We start from the raw sequence: 18573 nt of genomic DNA, 5'->3' as shown, positions 1-18573 counted from the left end.
CAATTGGGTTGAGGTTGGATGATTGTGGAGGCCATGTCATCTGATGCAGCACTCCATCACAGCCTGGTGTGTTGGGTCATTGTCCTGTTGAAATACAAATGATAGTCCCACTAGGCGCAAACCAGATGGTATGGCGTATTGTTGTGGTAGCGATGCTGGTTAACTGTGCCTTGAATTCTAAATAAATCACTGACAGTGTCACCAACAAAGCACCCCCACACCCTCACACCTCCTCCCCCATGCTTCATGGTGGGAACCACACATGAGGAGATCATCCGTTCACCTACTCTGCGTTTCACAAAGGCATGGTGGTTGGAACCAAAACTCTCAAATTTGGACTCATCAGACCAAATGACAGATTGGTGTCCTTTAGTACTGTTTCTTTGCAGCAAATCAACCATGAAGGCCTGATTCACGCAGTCTCATCTGAACAGTTGATGTTGAGATGTGTCTGTTACTTGAAGTCTGTGAATATATAAAATATATAACAATTTTTTGGTTACTACATGATTCCATATGTGTTATTTCATAGTTTTGATGTCTTCACTATTATTCTACAATGTAGAAAATAGTAAAAATAAAGAAAATCCTTGAATGAGTAGGTGTGTCCAAACTTTTGACTGTTATTTTATATCCACCGACACTGAACAAGAATTGTATTATCTTTCTCTCTAACATTGACGTGTATGTGGGGTTTCAAAGAGCAGAATATCCATTCTAGACTGCAGACATAGATAGTACTTATATAAGTAAAATGCCCCTGGATTCATCTTCCAACACATTTCATGTTAAGGAATATTTCACAAAGAGAAGAGAGATAAGACCAACAAAATAAAATGTAATTTTCATGTGTTCATTAAATTATTCATGAACTTGGATTGTTACCTTGAAAATATCTTTGAGTTGATAAAAAGCACAGAAAGAATTCCTCCTTGTTATATTTTCAGATTATGTACAGAAGACGGTTCACCCATTTCTGATGACAATAACTGGAGTATACTAACATACACAAAATTAGCTTAATGGCAACACAACATAACACTGTATAATATACCATGCCATGTGTAGACCTAAGTGACAGCCAAATCACTCAGCAACACAAACCAGCACGACCTCTTCCTTCGTTTATACAACTGGCAACACACAAACACAAAATCGATTAAAGCACCATCTGCCGCTGCGTCATCCCCCCCCCCCCCCCCCCCATTCCCACTTTCCCGGCATCAGCGAACATTAGGAACACTCATAATAATAAATAAGACTTATCTCTGGTAGGCTGTGACATCACAACAACCACGGCTCTCTGCTCGCCATTGGGCAGTCTGGGCGAGGCAGCTCCAGCTCCACAGGAGGCCAGTACACCTGCAGCTACAGTACTCTCAAACCCTAATCAACTCTCTCTACTGCTGCCTGGATGCATTCTGAGCAGACCCTGCTACTTTTAATTGGCCTCCAATGAACAGGCTGGATTAAAGGGCAGGGTTGTTTACATCAGCACAGTGTTAGAGCAGACATACTGAGACCTGGGTAGATGTCTTTGAGACATTGGCCGCATCCAAATACTAATGCTAGTGCACTACATTCTTAAACTGCATACTAATTTCAGTGTTTGATCTAGTAGAATTCACTCATCTTTTCTGACTCTGATAATCAGATATATTGGCATGCTCTACCAAAATAAACGAATGGTGGGAGTCAACGCAATCGCGCATTAAATAATGCATTTGGAGTACTACTTTCAAAATTTTACACACTACAAAATGTTACTTTTTCGCATACTATTTAGTAAGCTAGTATGGCTATTGGGACTGGGCCACTGTCTGACTCTGCTTCGGGCACAGCTACTGCTGAAAACTAAGTGTGGCGTCCTAGTGGTACAGAGACCCAGACTATGTCTATTGCTAAGACCTAGGGTTGAGTCCCAAATGGCACCCTAATCCCTATCGAGTACTACTTTTGACCTGGACCCAGGGTCCATAGGCCTCTGGTCAAAAGTAGTACACAATAGAGGGAAAATACTGCCATTTTGGATGCACTCATAGGAGCAAAATTAGAAAATTGGTTAAGAGATGACAGTTTGCCATTTATCATATATAAAATGAGAAGTGTTTTTACAAAACTGCAAATGCTTAAAAGATGTCTGAAGTGGATGTGGGAGATTCAGGCATATTGAAATTGAAACAACAGAGAGGAAACTTTTAGGAATTCTTAGCCAGTTGGCAATGCTTGTAACGAGAGAACACGTAAGTACAATTATAATTGAGTCCAGAGAGAAATCTATGATGTGGAAATCGATCAAGGAAATAATGAACTAAATTGGAACTGTCATGTCTCTTTCTTATTAGGGAGTTTCAAATTCCATTTTGGCCACATCTTCATAATGGTGCAGGAGTTTTGTTGTATCAAACAATGAGCACATATTTTGTTAGAGCTCTATCAGTGTGCAGAGTGACTGAAGGATGTGAGACACACGCAATGCAAGGTGCTGTAGAACTGTGAGTGACTACTGATCTACTCAATGCGTCAAGCAGTTCCCTTGATCGTCAACTCACTGTTATTGGCATTGGGCAGTTGTTGTGGGTATATACACTGAGTGTACAAAACATTAGGAACACATTATTAATATGGAGTTGCACCCCCTTATGCCCTCAGGACAGGATCAATTCGTCAGGGCATGGACTCAACAAGGTGTCGATCGCGTTCCACAGGGATGCTGGCCCATGTTCACTCCAATGCTTCCCACAGTTGTGTCAAGTTGTCTGGATGTCCGTTGGGTGTTGGACCATTCTATTGAGTGTGAAAAACACAGCACCATTGGAGTTCTTGATACACTCAAACCGGTGCGCCTGACTCCTACAACCATATCCAGTTCAAAGACACTTACATATTTTGTCTTGCCCATTCACCCTCTGATTGTCTCAAGGTTTAAAAATCATTATTTAACCTGTCTCCTCCTCTTCATCTACACCGATTGAAGTGGATTTAACAAGTGACATCAATAAGGGATCACAGCTTTCACCTGGATTCACCTGGTCAGTCTACGTAATGGAAAGAGCAGGTTCTCCTAATGTTTTCTATACTCAGTGTAGAGGAAATGCAAAGATAGGAGTTAGGAGAAAGAGAGAGAGAGAGAAAAGAAGCGAGAGAGAGAGAGATTAATCAGCAGCATCAACATAAATACTCTCATCTTCGCTTACCTCATTGACAAATACCCAGTGACTGTCCTTGGAAGCCAGGTTGGTTTCAACAGCCTGCAAAGAAAGAGAGAGAAATAAAGAGGTTACCATAGTGACAGATAAGACTGTGGAGGGAAAAGGCAGATTGAGTCCAGAAGACTTGGATGTATTGCTGCTGTTTCTATCCAAAAGGACCCATGTAAAATCGCCTACAGTCTTGTCATTATCCAATTATTCAAGGAACAAACATAAGAGCCATGTGGCTTGGAAAACCTTGATGGACAAACAGCATTGGATCCATGCAAAGCCTCACAGCTACAGACTCTCCAAAATATACCGGACGGTAGTTCAAAATGACCGTCCAATCATTTGTCACGGAGACCATTTTTTTCAAATTTGTCAAATAAATTGTATAGTACGTTCACACAAAACACCTCCGCTGTGGAAATAGTGTTTGTACAATTCCTTCCGTTTTTCTCTTTTGTTGTTCTCATGGTGGTACTGTCTTTCCCATAGTCAATTGTGTTGGCAGCCAGTTCCAACAGAAGTGTAAGTGTACTATAACGTCCAAACCACAAGCCTTTTTTATGCCTTAGTGGTGCAGCATAGGTAGTGCCAAATTGTTCAGCGACTAACATCTTTGCGTTTTGGAAAATTATAATTGCTCAGCGTAAGCGTCCATTTTTTATGACAGTGCTTGCTTGGGCCTATGCCATATATCATAATCGCATCAGCAACTATCTTGTACTTTACAATAAAAACAAACATTTACACTGCCATTTGCAGAAAGAAAGGCCTGCACATGGTATAATCCAGTAAGAAAGGTCTGTACATGGTATAACCCAGAAAGAAAGGTCTGCACATGGTATAACCCAGTAAGAAAGGTCTGCACATGGTATAACCCAGTAAGAAAGGTCTGTACATGGTATAACCCAGTAAGAAAGGTCTGTACATGGTATAACCCAGTAAGAAAGGTCTGTACATGGTATAACCCAGTAAGAAAGGTCTGTACATGGTATAACCCAGTAAGAAAGGTCTGCACATGGTATAACCCAGTAAGAAAGGTCTGTACATGAAAGGTCTCGTATAACCCAGTAAGAAAGGTCTGTACATGGTATAACCCAGTAAGAAAGGTCTGTACATGGTATAACCCAGTAAGAAAGGTCTGTACATGGTATAACCCAGTAAGAAAGGTCTGTACATGGTATAACCCAGTAAGAAAGGTCTGTACATGGTAACCCAGTAAGAAAGGTCTGTACATAACCCAGTAAGAAAGGTCTGTACATGGTATAACCCAGTAAGAAAGGTCTGTACATGGTATAACCCAGTAAGAAAGGTCTGTACATGGTATAACCCAGTAAGAAAGTAAGTCTGTACATGGTATAACCCAGTAAGAAAGGTCTGTACATGGTATAACCCAGTAAGAAAGGTCTGTACATGGTATAACCCATGGTATAAGTAAGAAAGGTCTGTACATGGTATAACCCAGTAAGAAAGGTATGTACATGGTATAACCCAGTAAGAATGGTCTGTACATGGTATAACCCAGTAAGAAAGGTCTGTACATGGTATAACCCAGTAAGAAAGGTCTGTACATGGTATAACCCAGTAAGAAAGGTCTGTACATGGTATAACCCAGTAAGAAAGGTCTGTACATGGTATAACCCAGTAAGAAAGGTCTGTACATGGTATAACCCAGAAAGGCCTATTATTTGAACTTTATTTAACTAGACAAGTCAGTTAAGAACAAATTATTTTCAATGACAGCCTAGGAACAGTGGGTTAACTGCCTTGTTGAGGGGCAGAACAACAGATTTGTACTTTGTCAGCTCAGGGATTTGATCTTGCGTATACTAGTTCAACACTCAAACCACTAGGCTACCTGCCGCCCCATAGTATAACGGCCTGCACATGGTATAACCCAGTAAGAAAGGCCTGTACATGATATAACCCAGTAAGGCCTGTACATGGCATAACCCTCATCATCCCATTCTGTATTCATGTACTCACGTATAAAACATTCTGGTTGTACGGTGTCCATATTGGAACAGCCTAGCACATTTCTGTTGAGATACATGTACAGCATCTGCCAGTTGAGGGGCCCAATACAGAAGCTATGGATCGCCCCATGTGATTCTCCTGTCCTCAAGCTAATTAGGCCTGACAGATGTTCTCAAACGGCTCCTCATTTGCCTGCCTTACCATAAAGAAGGCTGTTACATATGTAAACACTTCTGTGGGTTCATGTTGACCATAAATATTCACAGATATATCCTGTCACAGAATTTCACAATGTAGGCTATACTGCATGGATAATTGTACTGACTGCTCTAATGTGGGTAGTTTGTAATCCTTTTGCTCCCCAACACACAGAGGTGGGATGCACACTCTCAGAAAAAAAGTTTCCAAAAAGGGTTCTTCAGCTGTCCCAATAGGAGAACCCTTTTTGGTTCCATGTAGAACCCTTTTGGGTTCCATGTAGAACTCTCTGTGGGAAGGGCTCTTCTACCAGAAACCAAAAGGGTTCTACCTGGAACCAAACAGGTTTCTTCAAAGGGTTCTCCTATGGGGACATTCAAAGAATCCTTTCAGTCAGAGCAAAAAAAAGCCATATCTCAGTCTGGCCAAAAAATGTAAGACACTGGACAGAGGAACTCTGCTGAGAAGGCCATTATCCCGGAGTCGCCTCTTCACTGTTGACGTTGAGACTGGTGTTTTACAGGTACTATTTAATGAAGCTGCCAGTTGAGGACTTGTGAGGTTTCTGTTTCTCAAACTAGACACTAATGTACTTGTCATCTTGCTCAGGTGTGTACCTCTTTCTATTCTGGTTAGAGACAGTTTGCGCTGTTCTGTTAAGGGAGTAGTACACAGCATTGTATGAGATCTTCAGTTTCTTGACAATTTCCCGCATGGAATAGCCTTAAATTCTCAGAACAAGAATAGACTGACGAGTTTCAGAAGAAAGTGCATTGTTTCTGGCCACTTTGTTCCTGTAATCGAACCCACAAATGCTGATGCTCCAGATACTCAACTAGTCTAAAGAAGGCCCGTTTTCTTCCTTCTTTAATCAGAACAAAAGTTTTCAGCTCTGCTAACATAATTGCAAAATGATTTTTTAATGATCAATTAGCCTTTTAAAATGATCAACTTGGATTAGCTAACACAACGTGCCATTGGAACACAGGAGTGATGGTTGCTGATAATGGGCCTCTGTACACCTATGTAGATACTCCATTAAAAATCAGCCGTGTCAGCTACAATACCCATTTACAACATTAACAATGTCTACACTGTATTTATGATCAATTTGATGTTATTTTAATGGAGAGAAAATGTGCTTTTCTTCCAAAAACAAGGACATTTCTAAGTGACCCGAAATTTTGAACGATAGTGTATATAGGATATGTATATTATTACATTTGTTTTGCTGAGAAAACTTGGGGGGGGAACAAAATCCGCGGAACAAAATCGGCACACGGGCCGCCATTTGGGGAACCCTGCTATAGCCTATAGTCCAGCTGCATATCATGCCACATTTCATGTATGCAAGATCATTGCACATGTCCCCAAAAGCAGATGATATTTATGTGTGGCCCGTCCCCTCTGTCCGTTGTGTGATGTGGTTTGAGGTGGTTTGCGGGGAGGTGAAGTGGTTTGCGGGGACGTGAGGAGTAATCTCGGAGGCTGCTGATGACTCTGAGCCTGCTTGGTCATTCTTCTCCTTGACCGAGCTACTGAGTTATAACAGTGATGTAACACTACTCACTATATTTACCAGCCTACAGCAACGGGATAAAGGATACTACTGTGTTGTTTAAGGACTGTGCTGCATGAAGAGAACATACTTTAAATGTGGCTGACTGAAATAAGTGTACATAAAAATGAATTTGCGTCAAAATCACTGTGAAATTTGTAGCATCATTCAAATACTGTAACGGTTTTCTTGTGGTGAAGGAGAGGCGGACCAAAATGCAGCATGGTTTCTATTCATGGTTCTATAATGAAGAAAACTATACATGAATAGACTAACAAAACAATAAACGTGAGAAAATCTAAACAGCCCTATCTGGTGCAAACACAGAGAAAGGAACAATCACCCACAAACACAGTGAAACCCAGGCTACCTAAGTATGATTCTCAATCAGAGACAACTAATGACACCTGCCTCTGATTGAGAACCATACTAGGCCGAAACATAGAAATACCCAAATCATAGAAAAACAAACATAGACTGCCCACCCCAACTCACGCCCTGACCATACTAAATAATGACAAAATACTAAATAATGACAAAACAAAGGAAATAAAAGGTCAGAGCGTGACAAATACTGAGAAATATGTATAACACCTCATAATTCAAAATAAAGAAGAGGGATTTAAGTCTCCCTGCTCTGTCCAATCCTGCATCCCAATGGAATCCTATTCCCTATATAGTGCTCTGTCCCTACAGGGCTCTGGTCAAAAGTAGTGCAACATGTAGGAAGTAGGGTGCCATTTGGAACGCATTTCTGAGATTTCCAGCACGGGGTCCTCAATAGTGGCACTGGGCAAAGTGGATGTTTGCATTGCTGGCCACCACTTGGGCAGTATCAGTTGTGGCCCTTTGTGGCTCAGTTGGTAGAGCGTGCTGCTTGTAATGCTAGGTTAGTGGGTTCCAAGTTCTGAGGTCACCCATATGTAAAATGTATGCACGAGTGGCTGTAAGTTGCTTTGGATAACATGATGATGGGTGGTGATGGAGAGTGTGCTATTAGAAGGCCTTAAGGGAGGTTGGTGGAGGGAATGGTATATCTGTTGGCCTTTAACCAGGGAGGGACTAAGGGGGAGACCACAGAGTGGAGGTACTGGGGAGAAACTAGTCTTAACACTACAGTGAGAAGTGTCTGACCATAGAAGACCTATAATTACATAAAGAACCTAAAATGCCATAGAGAACCTATAATTTCATGTTATTCTATGGTTCTGACTGGGTCAATTAGACAGAGAGGCAAGGCTACTCTATTCAGTTCGAACTAGTAATTTTCTCTACACAAATTAAAAGTACATAGATAGACTACCGGTATTTAAAGCAATAATGTGCACTTAGCCTTGCTGCTATCTGGAACATTAGGACGTTATGCACAATGTGTAATCAATTCAGTAATAAAATATTGAAACATGTTGAACACATTCAAAAATCCCTTTTTATTTAATATTCTATTTGTCTGTTTTTTCATGCTAAATAAATCTATACATGCAAGGTTTGCATGGCCTCAAACTAAAAACACACAAGTCTACCTTAGTGAGAATATTTTATTTTAAACATGTCAGGTCAGGGGGACAATCAAGACATTGTGCAAATGTTCCTTATGCAAACAGTGTGTGTGTGGGTGGTGGAAGTTGAAAGCTAGTGGGGGACAACCCATCAGGGAATCTGCATCTAGAGGTCAGTGAAAGCACGTTTGAACTCTGAATTAAATCAATGTGTCGTGGCAACCGCCTCACCAGGAATACAAAACAGCCTTCTTCTATTAAAAAAGACACATCCTGATTGTATTTAAATCATAAAAAGTAATTAAGATTTTTTTTTTAAGGAGGATGTATTTCAGGTGGAATCTGGTTGCATATTATATAGGCTACATGTGAAGAACACACAGCTGTTATCTTCCTTTTAATATAGTCAGGTAACTGACGGTCCACAATGATATATGCCATTTAGCAGACACTGTTCTCCAATCGACTTACAGTCATACGTGTATACCCGGTGGCAGGAAGCCTAGCGTTTAAGAGAGTTGGACCAGTAAGTAAAAGGTCGCTGGTTTGAATCCCCAAGCAGACTAGGTGAAAGCTCTGTGGACGTGCCCTTAGGCAAGGCACTTAATTTGTATGTCGCTCTGGATAAGCGTGTCTGCTAAATGAACAAAAAAGTCCAAATACAGTTTACGTGTGGTTGGAATCGAACCCACATTTCTTGGCATTGCAACTGCCGTGCTCTACCGACTCAGCTACAACGAACCTTATCACCATCATCACATTACTGTATGTGGCATGTTGCTGGACCCCAGGAAGAGTAATGAGGATCCTTAATAAATACACATTATCTGATACAGAATAAGCAACCAAAATAACCCTGTTACCACAAAGAAAACATGGAGGTAACTGTACCTCATGTTCTGTAATGATGGGTTAGGGTTAGGGTTAGCGCAAAACCAGCACAGGAGGTTACTGGCCCCTTAACTGGGGAGGACGGGTTCGTGGTAAAGGCTGGAGCGGAATGGGTGGAACGTTATCAAATAAATCAAACACATGGTTTCCATGTGTTGGATGCCATTCCAATTGCTTCATTCCAGACATTATTATGAACCGCCCTCCTGTCAGCGGCCTCCTGGAAAAAAAGCAGCTTGCTTTGGCCTTGTATGACTGAACCTGTCCGTGTTGCTCTTCATGCCTCCCTGTGTCTGCAAACATAACCAAGCACATCGGATGTGTGAAATCAAAACGTGCCACAGCATGCCTTACCATGCATCATTTTAATGTAGAACAAAGAATAAAGCAATATCACCAACGCTTTCCATATGTTCCCTAATTAATCATGCATATGCAAACCAGATGCATATACATATGCATACCAGACATCTCACTTAGAATGGAAACTGCCAAAAATGGTGGATGAAGATATGTTTTGCATCAAGATGAATTCATGCATTATGTTAGGTCATTTGGGTCTACACTATTGAGACACTGTTTTTTAAAACTCAGTTTATTACATGCTAATGAATGCTTCTGTTTAACATATGACTGGTTGGGGTTTGACTTCTGGTCTCCTGCGCGCCACACAACTCTGTTAGCCCACTGAGCAGAAGCCTAGGCACTGGCTCGGGAGCTAACACAAGTCTTCAGAAGGGTACTGAATAATCTGGCATTGCATGTAGTTCTGGAGAGAGTGGCACTGAGAAAACCAAAACAATAGCATCACTTATCCTCTTGTAGCATTCCATTTTCTAACTCTGTGGTTTGCAGTTTTTTTGCTCAGAGGAAGTTTTCAAAGATTATTAACAAAACCCACTGATAGCATAATGGACTGACCAGACAAACATTGAATTGACCAGACAAACATTGAGGCATAGAAAAATACCTAATTTCAGACGAACCGATTCCAAATGGATTTTGCTCGCTACGTATTTGCCAAAAGCTGCCGAGGGCCCTGAGAAACCATCAGCGGGACCTTGTAATGTTCTATGTGGTGTAACTATGGTTACGGTCTCCACAGCTGCATTTAAGATGCATTTTGAGCATTAATGATGTTCATAGCTCTTTCTTTTTGGACTTGAGTGGAATAATATCCGTGGAAGTCAAACTAAAACATACAGTAAAGGGACTGAATACAACATTTTAGGGGGTTTCATACAGAGAGCTGGCTTCCCAGACACAGATTATGCCTAATCCTGGATTAAAAAGATGCTTTTTAGTCCTTATTAGTGTCTGGTGAACTATCCAGAACTGCATGCTTAGTTTGGTTTCCTGTTCTGCAAATGATTTCTAGATGTATCAGTGACAGAGGCACATATATAGAGAGATCCATATATATTGACATCTATATAGTGAAAGATTCATATATATTGAGATATATATAGAGAGAGATCAATATATAGAGGCTCTGCACAACGACTATGATATTAAAGTGCAGACTGTTAGCTTTAATTTGAGGGTAATTTCATCTATAGCAAGTTTAGAAATTACAGCACTTTTTGTACATATTCCCACTATTTTAGGGGACCAAAGGTATTGGAACAAATTCACTTATACAGTATGTGTAATAAAGGAGCCAAAAGTGTAGTATTTGGTCCCATGTTCCTAGCACGCAATGATTAAATCAAGCATGTGACTGTACTAACTTCTTGGATGCATTTGCTGTTTGTTTTTGTTTGTGCCCAATAGAATGCTACCATGATTACAGATAATCCTAAATGAGTCCTTAATAACGATGAGTGAGAAAGTTACAGACACACACATATCATACCCCCAAGACATGCTGACCTCTCACCATTACAATAACAGGGGAGGTTATCCTTTTTTTGGGGGGGGTATGATACGTACAGTGCCTTGGGAAAGTATTCAGACCCTGACTTGACTTTTTCCACATTTTGTTAAGTTACAGCCTTATTTTAAAATAGATTAACGAAAACAAATTCAATCTACACACAATACCCAATAATGACAAACCGAAAACAGTTTTTTAAACATTTTGGAAAATGGATAGAACATTTCAAAAGAGAACTATTGTATTGTATTTGTCTTATGCGCCGAATACAACAGGTGTAGGTAGACCTTACAGTGAAATGCTTACAAGTCCTTAACCAACAATGCAGATTTAAGAAAAATAAGTCTGCCGTAAAAGAAATATAAGTACTTTTTTTATAAACAGAGAGTAGCAGCAGCATAAAAGAGTGGGGGGGGCAATGCAAATAATCTGGGTAGCCATATGATTAGCTCTTCAGGAGTCTTATGGCTTGGGGGTAGAAGCTGATAAGAAGTCTTTTGGACCCAGGCTTGGAGCTACAGGTACCGCTTGCCGTGCATTAGCAAAGAGAACAGTCTATGACTAGGGTGGCTGAAGTCTTGGACAATTTTTAGGGCCTTCTTCTGACACCGCCTGGATGGCAGGAAGCTTGGCAATAGTGATATACTGGGCTGTTTGCAATACCCTCTGTAGTGCATTGCGGTCGGAGGCTGAGCAGTTGCCATACCAGGCAGTGATGCAACGAGTCAGGTTGCTCTCGATGGTACAGATGTAGCACCTTTTGAGATTCTGAGGACCCGAATCTTTTCAGTCTCCTGAGGGGGAATAGGTTTTGTTGTGCCCTCTCCACGACTGTCTTGGTGTGTTTGGACCATGATAGCTTGTTCGTGATGTGGACACCAAGGAACTTGAAGTTCTCAACCTGCGCCACTACAGTCCCGTCGATGAGATTGTGGGCGTGCTCAGTTCTCCTTTTCCTGTAGTCACAATCACCTCCTTTGTCTTGATCTCGTTGAGGGAGAGGTTGTTGTCCTGGCACCAAATGGCCAGGTCTCTGACCTCCTCCCTCTAGGCTGTCTCATCATTGTTGCTGATCAGTCCTACCACTGTTGTGTCATCGACAAACTTAATGATGGCATTGGAGTCGTGCCTGGCCATGCAGTCATGAGTGAACAGGGAGTACAGGAGGGGACTGAGCAGACACCCCTGAGGGGCCCCCGTGTTGAGGATCAGCGTGGTGGATACCCTTACCACCTGGGGGCGGCCCGTAAGCAAGTCCAGGATCCAGTTACAGAGGGAGCTGTTTAGTCTCAGGGTCCTTAGCTTAGTGATGAGCTTTGAGGGCACTATGGTGTTGAACGCTGAGCTGTAGTCAATGAATATCATTCTCACATACTTGTTCCTTTTGTCCAGGTGGGAAAAGGTGGTGTGGAGTGCAATAGAGATTGTATCATCTGTGGATCTGTTGGGGCGCTATGCAAATTGGAGTGAGTCTAGGGTTTCAGGGATAATGGTGTTGATGTGAGCCATGACCAGCCTTTCAAAGCACTTCATGGCTACAGAAGTGAGTGCTATGGGTCGGTAGTCATTTAGGCAGGTTACCTTAGTGTTCTTGGGCACAGGGACTTTGGTGGTCTGCTTGAAACATGTTAGTATTGCAAACTCAGTCAGGGACATGTTGAAAATGTCAGTGATGACACTTGCCAGTTGGTCAGTGCATGCTTGGAGTACACGTCCCGGTAATCCATCTGGCCCCGTGGAATGTTACAGAGAGCATGATCACGCAGTTATCCAGTACAGCTGATGCTCTCATGCATGTTTCAGAGTTTTTTGCCTCGAAGCGAGCTTAAAAGTAGTTTGTCTGGTGGGCCCGGGTCACTGGGCAGCTCTCGTCTGTGCTTCCCTTTGTAGTCTGTAATAGTTTGCAAGCCCTGCCACATCCGATGAGCATCGGAGCCGGTGCAGTATGATTCAGTCCTTTATTGATGCTTTGCCTGTTTGATTGTTCGTCAAAGGGCATAGCGGGATTTCTTATAAGCTTCCGGGTTAAAGTCCCGCTCCTTGAAAGCGGCAGCTCTACCTTTTAGTTCAGTGCAGATGTTTCCTGTAAGCCATGTCTTCTGGTTGGGGTATGTACATACAGTCGCTGTGGGGATGACATCGTCAATGCACTTATTGATGAAGCCAGTGACTGATGTGGTGTACTCCTCAATGCATTTGGAAGAATCCCGGGAACAGAGGTCGCCAAACGCAACATAGCTTCAGCCTGTAAATCAGCTAGAAAGATGTGTCAGCATCGAGTAATTGTCTTTGGCCCCCTCCCAGTTAGGGGGAGTGATGAGATCTACAGCAGAGCCTCACAACTCAATCATTGGTTGAAAACTGTTTTCTGCCCCTCCCAAAAGATAGAATTTGTAGAGGCCTGGCCTGTGAGGATTTACGGACTCCATCCTAGCTGGAGGGGTGCTCTCATATTATCTACCAACATAGACAGGGCTCTAACTCCTCTAGCTCCACAATGAAATGGGTGCAGGCCAGGCAGCAGGCTGTTAGCCAGCCTGCCAGCTTAGTGGAGTCTGCCGCTAGCACAGTCAGTGTAGTCACCTCAGCTATCCCCATTAAGACCGTGTCTGTGCCTCGACCTAGGTTGGGCAAAACTAAACATGGTGGTGTTCGCCTTAGCAATCTCACTTAGAATAAAGACCTCCTCCATTCCTGCCATTATTGATAGAGATCGTGATACCTCACATCTCAAAATAGGGCTACTTAATGTTAGATCCCTCACTTCAAAGGCAGTTATAGTCAATGAACTAATCACTGATCATAATCTTGATGTGATTGGCCTGACTGAAACATGGCTTAAGCCTGATGAATTTACTGTGTTAAATGACGCCTCACCTTCTGGTTACACTAGTGACCATATCCCCCATGCATCCCGCAAAGGCATCCCGCGAGGTGTTGCTAACATTTACGATAGCAAATTTCAATTTACAAAAAAAAAAAAACGTTTTCGTCGTTTGAGCTTCTTGAAATGAAATCTATGAAGCCTATTCAATCGCCTTTTTTTTAGCAACTGTGTACAGGCCTCCTGGGCCATATACAGCGTTCCTCACAGAGTTCCCTGAATACCTATCGGACCTTGTAGTCATAGCAGATAATATTCACATTTTTGGTGATTTTAATATTCACATGGAAAAGTCCACAGACCCACTCCAAAAGGCTTTCGGAGCCATCATCGCCTCAGTGGGTTTTGTCCAACATGTCTCTGTACCTACTCACTGTCACAGTCATACTCTGGACCTGGTTTTGTCCCGTGGAATAAATGTTGTGGATCTTAATGTTTTTCCTCATAATCCTGGACTATCGGACCACCATTTTATTACATTTGCAATTGCAACAAATAATCTGCTCAGACCCCAACCATGGAGCATCAAAAGTCGTGCTATAAATTCTCAGACAACACAAAGATTCTTTGATGCCCTTCCAGACTCCCTTTGCCTACCCAAGGATGTCAGAGGACAAAAATCAGTTAACCACCTAACTGAGGAACTCAATTTAGCCTTGCGCAATACCCTAGATACAGTTGCACCCCTAAAAACAAAAAACATTTGTCATAAGAAACTAGCTCCCTGGTATACAGAAAATACCCGAGCTCTGAAGCAAGCTTCCAGAAAATTGGAACGGAAATGGCGCCACACCAAACTGGAAGTCTTCCGACTAGCTTGGAAAGACAGTACCGTGCAGTATCGAAGAGCCCTTACTTCTGCTCGATCATCCTATTTTTCCAACTTAATTGAGGAAAATAAGAACAATTGTCAGGATTTGGCCAGGGTTGTTCCGGGTTTTGGTCACTAGATGCCCCTATTGTGCTTTTTGACCTTATGTTTTTTCCCTTGTTCCCCATTATTATTTGCACCTGTGCCTCGTTTCCCCTATTTGTATTTAAACCCTTAGTTTCCCTCAGTTCTGTGCTCTGTGTTTGTATGTTAGCACCCAGCCCTAGTGTTCTGTGTATTCTTGTCGATTCCGGTGGATGCTCTTGTGGAATTCTGTTTTTGTTTTCGAGTATCTCTTGAGGCTTTTTTGTGCTATTCCTACCACCTTTTGGATTTGCCATTTTTGTATTGAAGGACTTCTCCTTTTTACTTTATTAAATACACCGTCTTAAGTACTGCTGTGTCTGCCTCATCTTCTGGGTTCTGCTGACTATTCGTGGCTCAGTTGGTTAAGTGACTGTTTCTCACTCCAGAGACCCAGGTTCGTAACCGGGTCCTGACAACAATCCTACATTTATTTTTGATACTGTTGCAAAGCTAACTAAAAAGCAGCATTCCCCAAGTGAGGATGGCTTTCACTTCAGCAGTAATAAATTCATGAACTTCTTTGAGGAAAAGATCATGATCATTAGAAAGCAAATTACGGACTCCTCTTTAAATCTGCGTATTCCTTCAAAGCTCAGCTGTCTGGAGTCTGCACAACTTTGCCAAGACCTAGGATCAAGAGAGACACTCAAGTGTTTTAGTACTATATCTCTTGACACAATGATGAAAATAGTCATGGCCTCTAAACCATCAAGCTGCATACTGGACCAACTAAACTACTGAAAGAGCTGCTTCCTGTGCTTGGCCCTTCTATGTTGAACATAATAAACGGCTCTCTATCCACCGGATGTGTACCAAACTCACTAAAAGTGGCAGTAATAAAGCCTCTCTTGAAAAAGCCAAACCTTGAAAATATATAAAAACTATCGGCCTATATCGAATCTTCCATTCCTCCCCCCAAAAAATGAAAAAGCTGTTGCGCAGCAACTCACTGTCTTCCTGAAGACAAAAAATGTATACGAAAGACCCCATCATAGCACTGAGACTGCACTTGTGAAGGTGGTAAATTACCTTTTAATGGCGTCAGACCGAAGCTCTGCATCTGTCCCCTCGTGCTCCTAGACCTCAGTTCTGCTTTTGATACCATCGATCACCACATTTTTTTGGAGAGATTGGAAACCCAAATTGGCCTACACAGACAAGTTCTGGCCTGGTTTACATCTTATCTGTCAGAAAGATATCAGTTTGTCTCTGTGAATGGTTTGTCCTCTGACAAATCAACTGTAAATTCGGTGTTCCTCATGGTTCCATTTTAGGACCACTATTGTTTTCACTATATATTATACCTCTTGGGGATGTCTTTCGAAAACATAATGTTAACTTTCACTGCTATGAGGATGACACACAGCTGTACATTTCAATGAAACATGGTGAATCCCCAAAATTACCCTCGCTAGAAGCCTGTGTTTCAGATATAAGGAAGTGGATGGCTGCAAACGTTCCACTTTTAAACTTGGACAAAACAGAGATGCTTGTTCTAGGTCCCAAGAAACAAAGAGATCTTCTGTTGAATCTGACAATTAATCTTGATGGTTGTACAGTCGTCTCAAATAAAACTGAAGGACCTCAGCATTAATCTGGACCCTGATCTCTCTTTTGACAAACATATCAAGACTGTTTCAAAGACAGCTTTTTTCCATCTACGTAACATTGCAAAAATCTGAAACTTCCTGTCCAAAAAATGATGCATAAATATTAATCCATGCTTTAGTTACTTCTAGGTTATACTACTGCAATGCTCTACTTTCCGGCTACCCGGATAAAACACTAAATAAACTTCAGTTAGTGCTAAATACGGCTGCTTTTTGTCACGAAAAGATGCTCGACTATGCGTATAATTGACAGCTTTGGATAGAAAACACTCTGACATTTCCAAAACTGCAAAGATATTGTCTGTGAGTGCAACAGAACTGATGTTACAGGCGAAACCCAGATAAAAATCCAATCAGGAAGTGCCTCATTTTTTGAAACCGCCTCATGCCAATGACTCCTTATATGGCTGTGAATAAGTTACGAATGAGCTTACGTTTTCTACATATTCCTCAAGGTGTCTACAGCATTGTGACGTCTTTCTACGCATTTCTGTTGAAGAATAGCCGTAAGGGACCACATTTAGCAAGTGATGATGTCTCCCGCAGAAAATCTTGTGTAAAATACTGAGGTAGCCATTTTTCCAATCGCTTCTTATGAGAAACCAATTGCCTCGACAGATACATTATCGAATAGATATGTTAAAAACACCTTGAGGATTGATTCTAAACAACGTTTGCCATGTTTCTGTCGATATTATGGAGCTAATTTGGAAAAAAGTTTGGCGTTGTAGTGATAGCATTCTCCGGTCGATTTCTCAGCCAAGCATGATGAACAAACGGGAGCTATTTCGCCTACAAAAATAATATTTTTGGAAAAAAGGAACATTTGCTATCTAACTGGGAGTCTCCTGAGTGGGAAATTATTATCAAAGGTAAATAATTATCAAAGGTAAATTATGTAATTTGATTGCTTTTCTTATTTTCGTGAAAATGTTGCCTGCTGCCAGCAGAGCCTAGCATAGCATTATGCCATGATAAACATACACAAATGTTTGTCTAGCGTCAATATATTTCATTTTGTGATTTTCATGTATAGGAAAATTTCCTAGGGGTATTTATGTCCGCTGCATTATGCTAATACGTTTGAGGCTATGATTACGCTCACGGATCCGGGATTGCTAGTCACAAGAAGTTGGGAAGGGCTGATTTCAAGGTTTTACTGCTAACCTACAAAGCATTACATGGGCTTGCTCCTACCTATCCTGCCGTACATACCTACACGTACGCTACGGTCACAAGACGCAGGCCTCCTTATTGTCCTTAGAATTTCAAAGCAAACAGCTGGAGGCAGGGCTTTCTCCTATAGAGATCCATTTTTATGGAATGGTCTGCCTACCCATGTGAGAGACGCAGACTCGGTCTCAACCTTTAAGCCTTTACTGAAGACTCATCTCTTCAGTAGGTCATATGATTGTGTATAGTCTGGCCCAGGACTTTGAAGGTGAACGGAAAGGCTCTGGAGCAACGAACCGACCTTGCTGTCTCTGCCTGGACAGTTCTCCTCTCTCCACTGGGATTCTCTGCCTCTAACCTTATTACAGGGGCTGGCTTACTGGTGTCACTGGCTTACTGGTGCTCTTCCATGCCATCCCTAGGAGGGGTGCGTCACTTGAGTGGGTTGAGTCACTGACGCGATCTTCCTGTCTGGGTTGTGCCGTGGCGGAGATCTTTGTGGGCCATATTCGGCCTTGTCTCAGGATGGTAAGTTGGTGGTTGAAGCTTTCCCTCTAGTGGTGTGGGGGCTGTGCTTTGGCAAAGTGGGTGGGGTAATATCCTGCCTGTTTGGCCCTGTTCACGGGTATCATCGGAAGGGGCCACAGTGTCTTCTGACCCCTCCTGTCTCAGCCTCCAGTATTTATGCTGCAGTAGTTTGTGTCGGGGGCCTAGGGTCAGTCTGTTATATCTTGAGTTCTTCTCCTGTC

At 42.1% G+C, this 18573-nt stretch overlaps 1 protein-coding gene across 1 annotated transcript in view; it reads right to left on the bottom strand.

Moving 5' to 3' along the window:
• The window catches only part of grid1b (glutamate receptor, ionotropic, delta 1b), a 387649-nt gene that overhangs the window by 71563 nt on the left and 297513 nt on the right, over window positions 1-18573 (bottom strand). The window contains exon 5 of the mRNA XM_064924197.1: window positions 3198-3251. Coding sequence (XP_064780269.1) covers window positions 3198-3251 — 54 coding nt within the window. The remainder of the gene's footprint in view (window positions 1-3197; window positions 3252-18573) is intronic.

This window comes from Oncorhynchus masou, chromosome 18 (genome assembly GCF_036934945.1).
Source record: "Oncorhynchus masou masou isolate Uvic2021 chromosome 18, UVic_Omas_1.1, whole genome shotgun sequence".
Taxonomy (NCBI): Eukaryota; Metazoa; Chordata; class Actinopteri; order Salmoniformes; family Salmonidae; genus Oncorhynchus; species Oncorhynchus masou.
Note: the sequence above shows the minus strand (reverse complement) of the source record. Positions and strands in the feature narration are given on the sequence as shown.